A 16,312-nucleotide genomic window follows, 5' to 3' on the forward strand; every position below is an offset into this window, starting at 1 on the left:
GAATGCACAGAAGCCCAATCAGCCTATCTTCAAGGCTCTATAGGAACGAATTGCTCTGAAACCATAATGTAACACCTTACCACACTAAGCTTTACGCTTAAGTCGTTAAACAGGGGTGGTGTGGTATTACGACCTCCAAAATAAAACGAGTACATATAATAGCAGAAGAATTATAATATGCTAGGAGCCTTAAAGAATAGAGGAAATAGAAATCACGAAATAAAAGCGCAACGCTCAAGAAACGAGTTAACTTGCGTGCTAAGAAAACCTTAACTATTAAATATAAGGTAATGGAAGTAGGAATAGAGTGCCAAACATACAAAACAACAAGCTCCTAACTCAGCCTGCGAAGTTAAGACTGGCGGGAGAATATTTACATATATATATATATACATACATATCCAAAACCCAAAAGTACATATACACAATCCTGTCTCTCCATAAACCTCTAAGAGGATCAAAAGAATAAGTTATGCAGAGAGAAAGCTAAGTACATATATATACATCACTACACAACAAAATAACCCAGTAACCACTTCGCCTCAGAGGTCCAGCGCCTAACGGGATGTCTCTCGACCTGCATCTGAAAAATAACAACATAGTATGGAATGAGAACCGGAGGTTCTCAGTATGGTAAAGGTGTCACACACATAATATATAAGGTCCTGGGAATGCCAGAGGCAATCCTAGAACGCTGACACTCAGATTATAGAGCTTAAAGTATTAAACAGGAGCCATAAAATGCGGTTTTCTAAGAATATTTAAACCTAACTTAACTTAACCTTAAATCTAAGTCCCATACTGCCATTCCTACATACCTCCAACTTCATCATGCATTTTCACAGACAAATAAATAGATAAAGGCAAGCACAAGAAAGTTACAATTATTACAGGTAACAAATACACATTTAACATGGCAAGTACATCTAGGCACACCCAATTAAAGCACAATCAAGTAATTCAAGTAATGTGCATATGATGCATGCCTGTCCTATCGCTGATAAGGCTCATCTGTCGGTTATCCAGCCAACCCGACAAGTCTGAATTGAACTTAGACTGTCCCCCGACGTGCATCCCCAAGAGTCTATGCATAGCTTTTTCTCAAATAATCAATATTGCTCAATGGGGGTAACATTCCCGGGAATTTATATAGTGCCCGGTCACACTTACGTCGTAAGGTCAACAGAGTATCGAGTTTTCAACCTGGTACACGTGGTGGCAAGTCACGACACTTTATCCAGGGAATCTCGTATCTCAGATCATTAAATCATTCAAGCCAAATTTCATACATAATCTTTCATCAGAACATCTAGTAAAGTATCATATATGACTTATCCATAACATCTCATAATCAATTCATCTCTTTTCAACTTTACTTCACCTTCAAGTTATCCCTATTTCCTAGCTTTATCTGATTATCAAGTTTAACACTATTATTTATGACCAATGGAATGAAAATAAAGGTTTTGTAATTTGAAATAGGTTTCAAAAACCTTAAAATCATGTTTGCTGGAAAAGGTGCCACGCGTACGCATGGAATTGTAAAAACGCAGCTCGCGTGCGTGTCCCTCGTCATGCGTACATGTAGGAGAAATCTTTATGTCACGCGTATGTGTGGGTCACGCGTACGCGTGGACATGCTTGTTTATCCCTTACGCGCATGCATGGACTCGTGACTTACGCATCACTGAAAATCCACTCCATGCGTACTCGTGGGCGTATGTTCTTTGAAAAAACCCAGAAGCAGATGTAGTAGCAGAGTTGAGGAAACAAAGCTGCAAAATCCTGTTAAGGGACTGTTTATAAACTTAATCTTCCAACCAACATAACTTATTCGATTTGCAACATTTTTCAACCGTTCTTTGAGTGGCATAAACATCATAAACCCAATTTTTATTTTAAAACAAGTTAGAAACAAATTGAAGGTCCGAAGGCCAAGTTATACCTCGTCGAAGTTCGGCCAAAAACTAACTTTTGTAAATTCTTCAAAACCTCATTTTTCATTCAAAACTTCCATTCCAATCATTTTCAAACCTATTACACCAACTCAAATTACCAACAACTATCCTCAACAAGCTCCATATCTTTTCATCAATCACCATTCAACCAAACCAAAATATAACCATACAATTAACAATTCAATCACATATCCTTTCAAAGATCCATCTAACAACCAATATCATCTTACAAACAAAATCACCAAACCAAACCAAGCATGTTCATCAACCAATTACTAAACATTAAATATACACCTGCATTCCAACTTATCCTATGGTCATCTACCCTAAGTTTAAAACAACATTATATGTTAAATGCAAGAAACCTAAACCATACCTTGGCTGATTTCCACGTAACGACCAAAGCTATTTATTCAAAATCAAGACAGCCTCTCAAAATTCAACTAGTCAGCTTCCTCCAAGTTCCAGTATTCACAATTTCAAGCTCCAATTATTTATTCACAACCTAATACACATTCATAACACATATATATCCAATTTAATACTCAAAGCTAAAATTCAATGAAAATAAAATAGAATTATCGTATTCTCACCTTACCCAAGCTTCACATAAGCAAGAGTGAACATTTCCCTCAAGCTAATTGGATCCTAAAACACCAGAAATTAAAGAAATTCAACATTCCTTCTCAAATTTCAAAAATTGGGGGAAAGAAGAGACCGAGGTGAAATAACAAGTTACCTATGAAATTGTTCCAGTAGAAACGTAGAGCTCGACGCGGTGAACGCGTGGCCGTAAACGGTGCGGCGATTGGAGCTCAGACGGAGAAGTTATGGGAGTTGAAAATTTGCCGTAGGGGGTTCGGGAGTATTCTTCTCCCTGGGGCTTTTCACGCTGCTGCAAGTGAAATAAAGAAGAAAGGGGCTTTCGGGCTCATTTAATGTGTTGGTCCGGTTGGACCAACAACCCAGTTCAGGTCCGGTTCAATCGGTTTGGCCCGTTTGGTCCAATCTTGGACCGTTTTCTTCGAAATTAGTGTTAAAATTTTTGTTTCAATGAGCTCTATCCTAATTTGATATAATATTCGTATTTCTAATCTTCCTTATTAAAAACTAATTTATTGACTAATTATCTACTAATTAATCGGGGTTTACAGCTGCTACCCCTATGACTTCTAACTTGATGTTGATATCCACAGATGGTGTGCCATTTGAGCATGTGAGCCTGTACAGATCTGCTGTTGGAAGCCTCCAATACCTCATTGTCACCAGGCCTGAAATTGCGTTCTGTGTCAACAAAGTCTGCCAATTTATGCAAGCTCCGCTGGATAAGCATTGGAAGGCGGTAAAGCGTATCCTCAGGTATCTGCAAGGCACGAGGACCATGGGGATTCATCTATGCAAACCTACTGAGTTGATCTTTACAGGATATACTGACTCTAATTGGGCCTTAGACATTGAGGATCGCAAATCCACTGCTGGCTATTGTGTCATGTTTGGGCCAAACCCTGTTTCTTGGTGCTCAAAGAAGCAGGCTGCAGTATCTCGTTCCAGCACAGAGGCTGAGTACTGTGGCATTGCTAATGTGGTAGCCGAGCTGCTCTAGATTCGAAATTTACTTTGTGAAATTCACATTCTTGTACCTACCCCCAAAGTGTATTGTGATAATACAGGTGTTGTGTTAATGTCTGCAAATTCTGTGCTTCATTCTCGCTCAAAGCATTTTGAGATTGATCTCCATTTGGTGTGAGACCATGTAGCCAAAGGGCGAGTCCAGATTCATCATATCCCTGGAGATGCTCAAATTGTCGATGTCATGACTAAGGCAGTAAGCTCTTCACAGTTTGCAACCTTTCGGTCCAAACTCAAAATTGAGCAACCTCAATCGTTGAGTTTGAGGGGGGGATGATAGGATAATAGAACAGAATAATGAAAGTTTGTTAGAGTCACTTAGCAATTAGTTAGTAACTAATTAGTGACAATAGGTGCAGCAAGTCACGTATTTCAACATATGTATATAAACTCCTATTAACTGTAGCTGCTACATAATAATCACATTCTCATTCTCTCATTCATTCATCTAAACTTCATCTTTCTCTCTCACAACACTCTGAGTTACCAATACCATTTCAATACTTATTGTATTTGTCCGAACCTTATTTTGGCTAAAATCTAATTCTAAAATTAATTATCATATTATTTATATATTAACATTTTCCATAATAAGTTGGTTACTTTGGTGCAATAATGAAATTGTAAATAATCATAAATAAATTTAATGCTGTAAATAAAATATTTATAAATTTTTGGATCACTCTTCAATTTTTTTTATCTTTAATTTTTTATTCATCAATTCTTCAAGGCAGTAGCACCACCGTTATCAAAGTCATCAAATGAAAGAGTGCGATGGAGATAAGACAAAACGCCGCTTGGCGGAGCTGTAGAAACCAATGCTGATGGCCAGTAATGGACCAGAAATTTATATTAAGAAAACAATAATATACATTACTATCAAAAAAATATATTAATTCAAATTTAAAAAATAAAAGTGTATATTAATTATTCGAATACAAAAAAATAAAAAATTACATATAATAAAATAAGATAAAAAATATTTTTTATTATAATTTCTAAAAATAAAAAATATATATTCTAAATTAGTAAATTGATCAATTAAATTTAAAAATTTATATGCAACATAATTACATAAAATAAAATAGAACGAAAGATAAACAAATAAATAATAAGATCACTAAATTGAGAATAAAATAAAATATATAAATTTATGAAGAGAATAAAAAATTAGATTAATACCTAAACTATAATTGTTTGAATTAAAATTTACAATTAAAAATATCAAAAAGAGAAACAATAAAATTGAAAGATATATAGAGTCATAGAGAGTTATATAAAAAAAGTATTTAAAATTTACTTTTTGATAAAGAAAATATGACTACTAAAAAAGAATAGAAAAAGAAGGTTGAAAATATAAAATTAAAAAGAGGGTTTAAAAGAATAAAAGAGTGGTGACGACTGGGATTTAAAAATGAGAAAGTATTAAATTTGATTAGATTAACTAATAATCAAAATGATAGAAAGATTAAATAAATTTAAAACTTTAAATAATTAGGCTTAATTTATTTGTAATGGGGTTATTTAAAATTTAAAATAAAAAATATTATATATATATATATTTAAAAAAATTTAATTGAGAGTGGGGCAAGTGCCCCCTACTGTAACACGTAGGTTTGTGCCTGCTGACGGCGTTGCTGTCGTCGACCATCATAGAAAGGATTGTGCTAGAAAACAAGAATCGTTTAGCTAGGTTGGCAACGAGGAGAGTAGCCGAGACGTTCTTGGAAAATGAGGTTGGAGTGATAGCAGTGAAAAGTGAGAGATTAGACGATGGAATTGGGTTAGAATTTGAGACTAGTTAAGTTAGGAGAGATAATATGAGAATTTTAAATAATTTTTTAAAATTTAAGTAATTTTGTGAAAATTTATTTTTTATAAGTATAAATTAGTTTTAATTTTTTTATGGTTAAATTTATCAGTATTATAATTTTTTATGGTTAGTTTTAATATTTTACTATAATAATAATTTTTTTTCTTTATCAAGATCATAGTTATCAAAATCAAACTAGTAATCGAATCGGTCAAATTATTAAGTTACTGGATAATTAGTTCAATCGATGGATCACTAGTTGAATCGGTTAATTCAGTACTATGTAAATAAAAAATAAAAATAATAAAAAAATTTAAAATTAAAATTTAAAATATATATTTTCACTAATATTTTAAAAATATCAAGTTATTTTAAAATAATATGGATCAGGAACAATAAGTATTTTGTTATTTTTACGCTATCATAAATATTTTTATTTTATTTTTATATTAAAATAACAATTATTTTTAAATTTCAATAATTTATTAAGTAGTTTATATCTATTACACTATTATATATTACAAGTATTTATTTAAAAATAATACTAATAAATATTATATAATTATAAAAAAAATAAATTTATAATTATTGTTAAATAAAAATATAATTAATTTAAAAATAAATAAATTTATAACTAAAATTAAAATAAATTAAATAAAAATAAACTATTTAATAAAATATATATATAATTTATATATATATTAATAAGAATTATGACAGTCTTGTGTGACTGTAAGTGGCCTTACTTTTCTAGAGGGGAGGAGTTTGAATCCTATCTCCAACATTTTGGTAAAATTTAAATCTTAACCAATTCGATTGCATGGGTCTTTACCAAATTTGACTGTTTTTATTAGTTTACTTTGAATTTGACTGGTTCACATCGATTTTTTATCTCTGCTGCTTAAGTATCAGACCGAATCTATATAAGATTTGGTTTATTAATTTTTTTGGTTGAACCGGTCGGTTTAATGACACTGATAAAGACTCTAATGCCATTTTCCTTAAAAAAAAAAACGTTAAAACGTTACTAACTAAATCCTTCAATAAAAGTATTCAAGATTAATACATCATCGTATATGCTTTTGTCACCAATTTCCTGCCTGCCAGTTTTATTTCCTTTGTTTGGTTTGGTATTAAATGCCATGACCGAAGGAACCGTACCCCCTCCATATTTTACTTTCCTTCCTTTTTTTTTTTTTTCTTTCACCAAACTTGATCATTTTGTTTCATTGTGTAGGATGTTTCAAAGAGTTGGGAAAGGTACCCTAATAGAGTAGGCAGTCAATTATAGTTTACCTAAGTTGTATACTATGTTACTTCATCCAAAATGAAATTACACGTCTAATATAATACTGGTAAAACCTAAGATCTTAACTGCCAGTTTTCCGAAAAAAGTTTAACCATAATTTATTTTAATTTATATTTTTAATTAATACTTTTAAATATTATTAACTAATTATTAATTAAAAATAATAATTTATACTAGTTTGGCTACATTGTTTTTCCCTAAAAGTAAATAAAATTGCACAATTCACTTGTTCTAGCTAAATGAAATTCACATTAAAATTATCGTTCTTATAAATAACTCGAAAAGTCTTGGAAAACAAAAATTTTTAGTCATTGTACTATGTATATCTATATATGTTATTATTATTATTATTATTTAACGTAACTAATGAAATTTATCATTTATTTAGTTTCCTAGTAAAACCATTATTTATATTTAGAGTAAACCACTAAAATTGTATTCAAATAATTTTATCTATTAAAAAGATATATTTAAAATTTTTTATCAACAAAAATATCTTTAAATAATTTTAAAAAGTGACAAAAATACCAAATATTAAATATGTATTCTCAAAAAATACTTTATAGATTGAATTTTGATGCATCTTTTTGCAAGTATGATTAAAAAAATAAGATATTTTTTATCTTTAAAATTTGATATTTTTTCACTAAATATATATTTTTTGTAATTTTTTTTATCACCAACCAATAATATTTTTAAAAAATAAAATAAAAATATATAGATCAAATTTTTATCCTATTTTTTTGTGTGTATTTTTAAACAATTATCTAAATATTTCTATATAATTTTGGATCAAATGCATAAACAATTTGTCAAATATAAAAATTGTTTGTCACTTAAAATAAAATATTCTTTTTGAATATTTTTGTCATGTTTTTAAATTATTTAAAAGTATTTTTATTGATAATAAAATTCAAATATATTTTTGTCAACGAACAAAATTATTTCGATGCATTTTTTATAATTTATCCTTATATTTAAATTCTTTAATCAGCTAATAAAATAATGGAGGATGTGCTCCCATAACGATGCGTAAAATGTCTTTTTGTAAAAATACTTATGTATTGCATTATTATTGGATGTATTAATAAATCAGTTATTTTTGAATTTCTTAACAAATTAGAATAAAATTGATTTTTTTATAACAATAACAATAAACCCAATTATTATCATATCCGGTCGAACCAACCAATTTACATGACCCAATGGATTATGGTTTTTTTTTTAAAACAAAAATCAGAGATATATTTATCTTTTTATCAAAAAATTTAAACATGATTCGATTTAGATTGTGTAAATCGATTGGATCAAATCAGATCTAATAATTATAGTGCGGACAATTACAACCTGTTTGGAATGCATCTGATTTGAAATCATAGATGAATTGAATTCTATTCCTTGCTTTGGAATAGAAAAAAAAAAACATGAAGTTGAATTCCGGTGTTACCCCCATTTACAAATCAGACATACTTTGGTCTGATTTCAAAATCAATTCTCACCTAAATCTTACTTAAATGGTGCAATATCAAAAATACCCCTGTCCAAATTATAATATTTCATAATCCCTTCACTTTCTTCTCATTCCTTCTCTCTTTCTCTCTCTTCAATGGCCGGAATCCGCTTGCAGCCAGAGGACTCTGACGCCTCACAGCAACAAGCTCGAGCGGTGGCCGCTGATCTGGTCTCCGACGACGACCGCTCCGTCGCCGCCGACTCCTGGTATATAAAGAGCGAGTACGGCAGCACATTCGACGACGACCAGCGCCACACCGACGCCGTCGAAGCTCTCAACAACGCCAACCTCCCCCTCCCTTCGATTACAGGTTCCTCTCTCTCTGTGAATATTTTAAGGTTGAAGTGAATCGAAACGACAACGTATTGAATGAAATTGAAATTTTTGGGTTTCTGGAAATCGCTCTGTGAAGCTGAATGTCTTTCATTCATTCGTTGTTTTCTTCAATGCCTTGATTTAGTTTATAAGACGAGAGGGCAGGTTTATGGGTGTTTGGATATGTATATAGAAAGGGTGAAAGTGTGAAGTTTTGTTATTTAAAACTATGTGAAATTCGCTTAGGTTTTTGGATTTTAGTAGTGGGAGAAAGAATTTAATTATATGTGAAATTCATGGGTGAGATGGATCTAATTGGTGAAGTTGTGTTAGACTAATTTTACTTATAAGTGATTTATATAATTATATTATCTAATTTAATTAATAAATAAAATTATACTTAATATTTATTGAGGGGTAAAAATATCTTAGAGAAATAATGTAATTCATCAACAAGTCATTCCAAATAATGGAATTCAATTCTATCTCATTAAATGAGTTAGTTGTTCCAAACTATAAAATTGAATTCCATTTCTTTAGGAATTCATTTCTTGATGGAATTGAATTCTAATTTCATCATTTAAAGGTGTCCAAACAGACTGTTAGATTTATTATTGTTGCTATAATAAACCGATTTTATTCTAATTTATTAAAAAATAAATTATTAACCGATTTAATAAAAATGTCTAATAATATTATGACACATATAAACGTCTTTAAAAAAATATTTTTAATGTCTTTATCGGTCTACTACAATAATTTGACTTCCTACTTAAATTCCAAGCACTTAAAAAAATAAACAAAGGCTACTCCTGCTTTACAATAGTTATACGACAGAGGCACAAACTCTCAATTTATCATGATAATTAATCAAATAAAAAGAAAACAAGATTAAATCTCTCATGTTTCTTTTGGTGAAATCTCTGATATCCTGATATAGGACAATAATTAACACAACATATATAGAAATATAAACAAACACCAGTTCCCCCCACTTTAGCTGAGCAACTATATACTATAATCAAATTTTCCACTCACCCAATCCAACAGACCCAACCCCCAAACAAAATGCAAATAGTAAGTAAAATGTAGTAAACCAACATATACAGTTTTTCATCCATAATTAAAATATAAATATAAATTCACCCTTCTGAATGACGAAAACATCCCTCACCAAGTCACCATGTATGTGCTTACGTGGCACCAACCCCTAACATCACAGATTCACAGCCTCAATCTTCCTTGGTTCCAGGAACACCCTGAGCCCATTCTTCATGAACAAAGTGAGTGACATCTTCTGCTCCACACGGTGACCGGGAACCGGCAACAGCCGGTACCTCAAAAGCACAGCCGCAGCCACCGATTTCATCTGAAGGTAAGCCAGGTCCTTCCCCAAACAAGTTCTCGGTCCAGCGTTAAAAGCCACGAACTTAAACCCATCCTTTGGCGGTTCGAACCGGTCTTCACGAATCGAAAGCCACCGCTCCGGTCTAAACTCCAAACAATCTTTTCCCCAAACACACTCAACCCTCCCCGCCGAGTATATCGAATACGTCACCGTCGAACCCGCCGGAACCACCGTGCCATCTGGCAACACATCGTCGGCGACGGCCTGCTTGAAATCCTGAGGCACCGACGGGTACAACCGCAGCGTCTCCGCCAGCGCTGCCTTCAGGTAAACCATCTTGTCCGCCTCGTCGAAGTCCAGTGGTTCCTCCACCCACCGCCGTCGGTCTCCGCCGCGGCTCCGGTTGAGTATCGCCGTGATCTCCGCCACGATCCTCGCCTCCACATTGGGGTGGTTCATTACGAGCCAGAAGAACCAGCTGAGCGCCACGGATGACGTGTCCCTTCCCGCCAAAACGAAATTCAGAACGATCCGTTGCAAGATAGTTGGGCTTAACGGTTTTCCGTTAGCGTCACGCTTCTTCATGAAACGGGAGAGCAAGTCGTCCGAAGGGGATTCCTTGCGGTCCAAAATGGCGTCGTTCATGTAAGTTTCAACTATCTCGAGACTCTCCTTTAACCGTTTTTCTTGTCCGATGCACAGAAGCTTCTGGAACCTCCAAACGATACCTGGATACAAGAATCTGTGCATTGTAGCTTCCGTTGCGGTGTCGAACGCCACGGCAAAAGGGTTTTCTGGTAAATGTGGTGAGAGGGTTTCGGGGTCCTTCCCGAAAGTAAGGCCGCAAATGTTGTCAAATGTAAGGCGAAGGAGAAGGTCCTGAAGATCTACATGAACCTTCTCCTTTGCCGCTTTGTCTAGGATGCACCATAGACGATTCTTGATGGTGCGGTTCACCCACCGTGCCATCGCTTGCCTTAGGGTTCGTGTTGTGAACTCTAAGGCAGCTGTTTTCCGCTGCATGAGCCACGTGTCACCGTCGCTGTTGAAAATCCCTTGTCCTAAGAGGTCGTGGAATGCCGTTTGCCATTTAGGGCCCTTAGGGTAGTTGTCGAACCGGGTTCGGAGTATGTGCTCAAGGTTTTTCGGGTGGCAGGTGACCGTGTAGAACCCTTGCTTGCGCGCCAAGAAAGGAAATGGTATGATACATGTTTGGTACGTGGCTCCAGCGGTGGCGCGGAGGTTGTCGGCTATCCAGTCGTGGACACGGTTCCGGTTCTTGAAGAGGACCGGGAGGCTCCCCACGAATGGCCAGGCCTTCGGGCCGGTTAAGGTCTGGGAAAGGAGTTTGAACCAAAGGAAGTAAGCTGATAGTGCTGCTGCTAGGGTGAGGAGGAGTGGGAGGGTTTCCATTTGCATGATATGATGCAGTAATGAAAGGACACTAATTAAGTTGGACTTTGCATGAAGAACACTCTTTGTTTATATATTTTTGGGAGTGTGACATATGAGAAGGTTTAGGAAGAGTTGTTAGGAATCTTTGTTTCTTTCTTTCTTGTCTAGTAGAGTGGTCAATATTAGGTGGATCATTCGGATATTGATCAATAGTGACGGTACTTGTAGTATTGCTACTAGATGAAGAGTTTCTTGCACGCAAATAAGTTTATATATATTCTTATGATTTAATTTAAATAGGATGGTAAATATATATTTTTGTATTATCATTTAAATATTTAATTATGTAATTAAGTCACATAATTTTTAGTTAATATTAGTTCATTTTTTTTGTAAAATATTTTTTAAATTTTATTTTAATTTTTAAAAAATTTAAGATTTAAAATTAGAATTTAGGCTTAAAAAATATTAAGAGGCCATATTTTTAATTAATATTAGTTAACTAATTTCTTTGTTTGTATAATATTAAAATTTAAAATTTAGAGTTTATGATTAAAAAATTAGTACTTATTTGAGTTTAGAGTATTAAAATTTAGAGTATTGATAAAATATTGGCCAAAATTGATTATTTTTTTGGTTGGGAGTCACTCAGATAAATACGTTTAAAATACTCAGATAAAGACGTTTAAAATATCTTTTTTTAAAGAGATTTTTTAGTAATTAAAATTTAACACATATATAGTGCTTGTTTGGGCACCATTAAATCGATAAAAAATATCTTTTTCAATAAAAAATATTTTTTTTAATGTGTTTAGCAAATTTCTAATAGTAAAAGTATTAGAAAAATAAATAAAAAAGATCTTTTTTAAGAAGTTACAATTTATATCTTTTTTAAAAGATCTATTTTCCTTAAAAAAAATATTTTTCACATAATAAATGAATAAAAAATTACTTTTATCTTATTTTACCCAAACATAATTGATAGATAAAAAGATTTTTTTATATGAGATATTTAAACATAAAATCACTTTTACTTTTGTAAAAGATCTTTTAAAAAATCATTAAAAAAAATCTTTTTTAAAAATAGTATCCAAACAAGCCCATAATCAATTAAACCGTATTATTTTTGTCAAAATTAGACAAATTAATTTGACAAAAAAATGGTGAATCGAATCTTGAACTGGTCTAAACTATAGTCATTTTCTATTAAAAAAATAATATTAATTTAGACCAGTTCAAGATTCAATTCACCATTTTTTTGTCAAATTAATTTGTCCGGCCTAATTTTAACAAAAATAACACGATTTAATCAATTATATGTGTTAAATTTAATTACTAAAAAATATATTTAAAAAAAATATTTTAAACGTCTTTATTTGAGTGGCTTCTTTTTTAATTATGTAGCATTATTTTTTAGAATTTAGAATTTAATATTTAAAATTTAAATTAAAAATTAAAAATTTAAATAATTAAATTGGTTGATATTGACAAAAAAAATTGACTCTCTCATTAAATTTTTAAGTTATTATAGTTAATTTTGTCATTTCATTACATTTTTTAATATATTTTTTTACAAAATATTATGTGTATTTTAAAATTAATTACTGTTTATTTTTATTGTTTATTTTGTATTTAATATATATTTTATATTTGTCTATATAATTGATTTTGGTGATTAAGTTTAATGTATATCTAACATAAATTTTTTTATCATAAAAAATATATATTTTAAAAAGAGGAAATATGATCTTAAACGAAAAATCTCTTATTTAATTATATTTACCATCATCAATTCATCATCATCATGGCACAGTAAAAACCAAAGTGTACGTTACCATCCTCATATGTTTCTCAGTTATATCGGTTTGTTTTCTGCATGCTCCTTTTGGGTTTGCCATTACTTTCATTAATTGAATCGTGGCAGATATAGAGGGGCTAGTAATAATAATGAAAATAAAGCGCATCAATCAATTGCATCGACCAAAAAACGAAAACTTCTCGCGAAAATTATTTTTAATATGAAAATGGGGATGATGTTTTGATTGAATATTATTATTTAAAGTATAAGAAAGTTTTCAAATGATCCAGTGACTTTTATTGGTTCACCAAAGATCCAGCCTGTAGTACTGTAGAGATAAATAATTAAAAATCTTGACGGTTTAGATTTGTTGTAATTATTACACACTAAAATCGTAGTAGAATAGTCTATTCTGTTCCTTATACCTATTCAAAACTTGACCTGAAAAACAACTGGGATATTGACATAGAAGGCAGATGTTGTATGTGTTGTGAATATATGTAGCCGCAACTGTGCGCTCGGTTGACAAATGGAGCCGCAGTAGTCAGGGATTTTTTTTTGGACTAAAAGGCATGGGTCTTTGTTTTTTTTGACAAGCATAGAGATTGATTGGGCTTTGTGAGATTTAAGTATTGATGGTTGTTTCACTATTTTATTTCATGGAAACAAAATCAGGTCTTTACAAGTTTCAACACCTTCATTTATGCTACTGTTGAACCACAACAAAAATTACCCAATTCAACTACGACATGTCATTACACAAATTAAACATTCACCCACCAATTCAAGACACAGGATTGACAATCGGAACTAAGTAACGAAGACTTCCACATAGGACCCTCACTTGGATCGGAACCACCTGATGGCCGGAGTACCTGACCTATTGAACTGACGGTGGAGGCCACAAGACAGCAACGACCAACACCCAAACGATGCCTTGCTGGATTTCTCGAATGCCGCCTGACAGGAAATCGACCGCAGGAAGGGAGCGACTGACCATCCGACGCTGACGACCTACCTCGCCCACTTTCACTCGACCGCGGCGAATGACAACCTTCACTGACGAGCGGGGGATCACGCCGTCAGAAGAAGCAATCTGTTGGAGCCACCAATAGCCGCATGCGACACTGATAGCCGCCGACATAGACGTCACATACGTTCTGGGAGCCAGTGTCAAGTAAGACACAAACGCAACTGAGAGACGCTGGGGGGTGAGGCCAGCAACGTCACCTTCGGAACTTCGGGTTTTCAAAACGACCACGTTTTGAATTACATACCTATAACACAATTTCAACTTTTCCCACCAACCCTCCATGTGTCATATGTATAACGGGCTTCACTTACTTTCCCTAACTATATCACTAAACCCATTATTACTACAACAGTGCCAACAAAGATTTCTTAAAGGCCCACACTAAACAAAACATTCTCAAATTTTATGCCAGCGCTAATTCCTTAAATGTTGCACATGTTAGGCCCATTGCCTCACTGAACAAAAAAATTCACCTAAGGCCCAACAACGCCAAATCATATAGCAGCTGGCTCAAATGCAACTTGGCTATCTTTTTCCTTTAAGCTGATCACATCGTACTGCCCCTATGGTGACTTTTCATTTTATTTCAGGGACATTAACGATATTATATAGCGTGCTACGAGACAAATTTAAAACCTGTTACCTTACCGTACCTGGATCTTTGGTGAACCAATAAAGGTCACTGGATCATTTGAAAATTTTCCTAAAGTATATTATAATATTAGAAATGTAAAAATTTTTAGAAATAAGCAAGTATATAAAAATTTATCTATCATTTAGTCAGTAAGTATTTTTATACCATTATAATATGAAAAGTCTCACTTATGTTGTTTAAAAGATACGATAATACAAATAGATTTCTCTTATGATTCTCTCCAAGGTACTAGATGAATCTCTCAGCTTGTAGCCTCTTTGTCGACAGTTAGCATCGTTCTACATTCGCAGTTTCGTTGACAAAGGTTATCAAATTTCACGTCTTTAAGATCGCAATTTTTCTACTTGACTTGTTCGATTTCTAAATCGTCGATGCCACTGCTATTTTGCACTCTTCCAAAAGAAAAATGATGAAGGTCTCGATTAATGTAGGATGTGACATTCCCACAAGTTATCGATTTTTTTTACTCTTGTATACAAATCCTCTTTTCTGTCGTTCATTCCTTCTCGCCTGTAGAACAACTCAAAATTTTACTCTCTCTTTCCATGTCAATGGTGGAATTAGTTTTACAAGAATATAATATTAAAGTAAGCAGTTTTTTTCTCTTTTAATTTTATGATTTTTTAATAATTTTTGTATTGCATCAACGAACACAATGATGATTATGATTACAAATTTTTGAGCTTGCAAAGCATGCTGTTTCTATTTTTCATAATAGAGACAGAATTCAAATTATACATTATTTGATTTTGATTTTCATAATGCAACAATGCACATGTTAGTGGTTATTGTTTCTTGTTTTGATTTTTCAATATAATTTCAATCATGTACTATTGTCGACTTTTTCTCTTAGTCACACAATAGGCATACACTTCAGCTTTCCCATAACTCATGGAACTTATGTGAAAACTGTTATCCTTAAATCGTGACTCCTTTTTAAAGACAGTATATACTGGCCATTCTGTCTAGTTATTAATTCTTATAACTGTGTTTTCATTCTATTTATTTGTATAATAGATAATTGGAAAGAAGGTTGAAATTAGAAGTGGCAAACGGGTCTAAATCTGCCAGTCTAGCCTGCGTAATCCATTAAAAAAGGCAGGTCGGGATGGAAAATTGAGACCGTCACACATCAAAAGTCCGTCTAACCCACACTGCTTAAACTGTGGGCTTTGGCGGAGCGAGGCGGGCTTTTCCGCCGGACTCAGAATTTTTTTGAAGATGTTCTAATTTAGTGTTTTGAATTATGTTTTACATTTGATTGATTATGTTCTAAACTTGTAGATGTTTAATTATATGTTTTGGATAATATTTATTTTACTTTAGATAATGTTGGTTTTATTATTTTGTTTCAAAAAATTTGGTTTATGATTATGTTTATTATATATTTATAATTATAAAGACTTTAATATTTGTGAATTTAGAAATTATAATTTTTTTTTGTCTTTAGAAATTATAAATTTATTAAAATGATTGTTAAATTATATATTATTTAATACTTAATAGTAAAAAAAAAAAAAAATTTAGCGAACTTGGTCCGCCAGCC

The 16,312-nt window shown here is 32.5% G+C and overlaps 1 protein-coding gene and 1 pseudogene across 1 annotated transcript; one reads left to right on the forward strand and one right to left on the reverse strand.

Moving 5' to 3' along the window:
- Window positions 1-3,123: 3,123 nt before the first annotated feature.
- LOC107606969 (secreted RxLR effector protein 161 pseudogene) lies at window positions 3,124-3,561 on the forward strand (annotated as a pseudogene).
- A 5,971-nt stretch (window positions 3,562-9,532) lies between these two features.
- Window positions 9,533-11,322, reverse strand: CYP86A1 (cytochrome P450, family 86, subfamily A, polypeptide 1). The gene has a single exon (XM_016311498.3). The coding sequence runs from the start codon at window positions 11,302-11,304 to the stop codon at window positions 9,754-9,756; it is 1,551 nt and encodes a 516-aa protein (XP_016166984.1). The 5' UTR covers window positions 11,305-11,322; the 3' UTR covers window positions 9,533-9,753.
- Between the last annotated feature and the right edge of the window lie 4,990 nt (window positions 11,323-16,312).

This window comes from Arachis ipaensis, chromosome B7, assembly GCF_059453495.1.
Source record: "Arachis ipaensis isolate K30076 ecotype BB chromosome B7, ASM5945349v1, whole genome shotgun sequence".
In the NCBI taxonomy this organism is placed as follows: Eukaryota; Viridiplantae; Streptophyta; class Magnoliopsida; order Fabales; family Fabaceae; genus Arachis; species Arachis ipaensis.

Coding starts and splice junctions, on each gene's coding strand:
- CYP86A1 (XM_016311498.3), bottom strand. CDS start 11,304: ATGCAAATGGAAACCCTCCCACTCCTCCTCACCCTAGCAGCAGCACTA.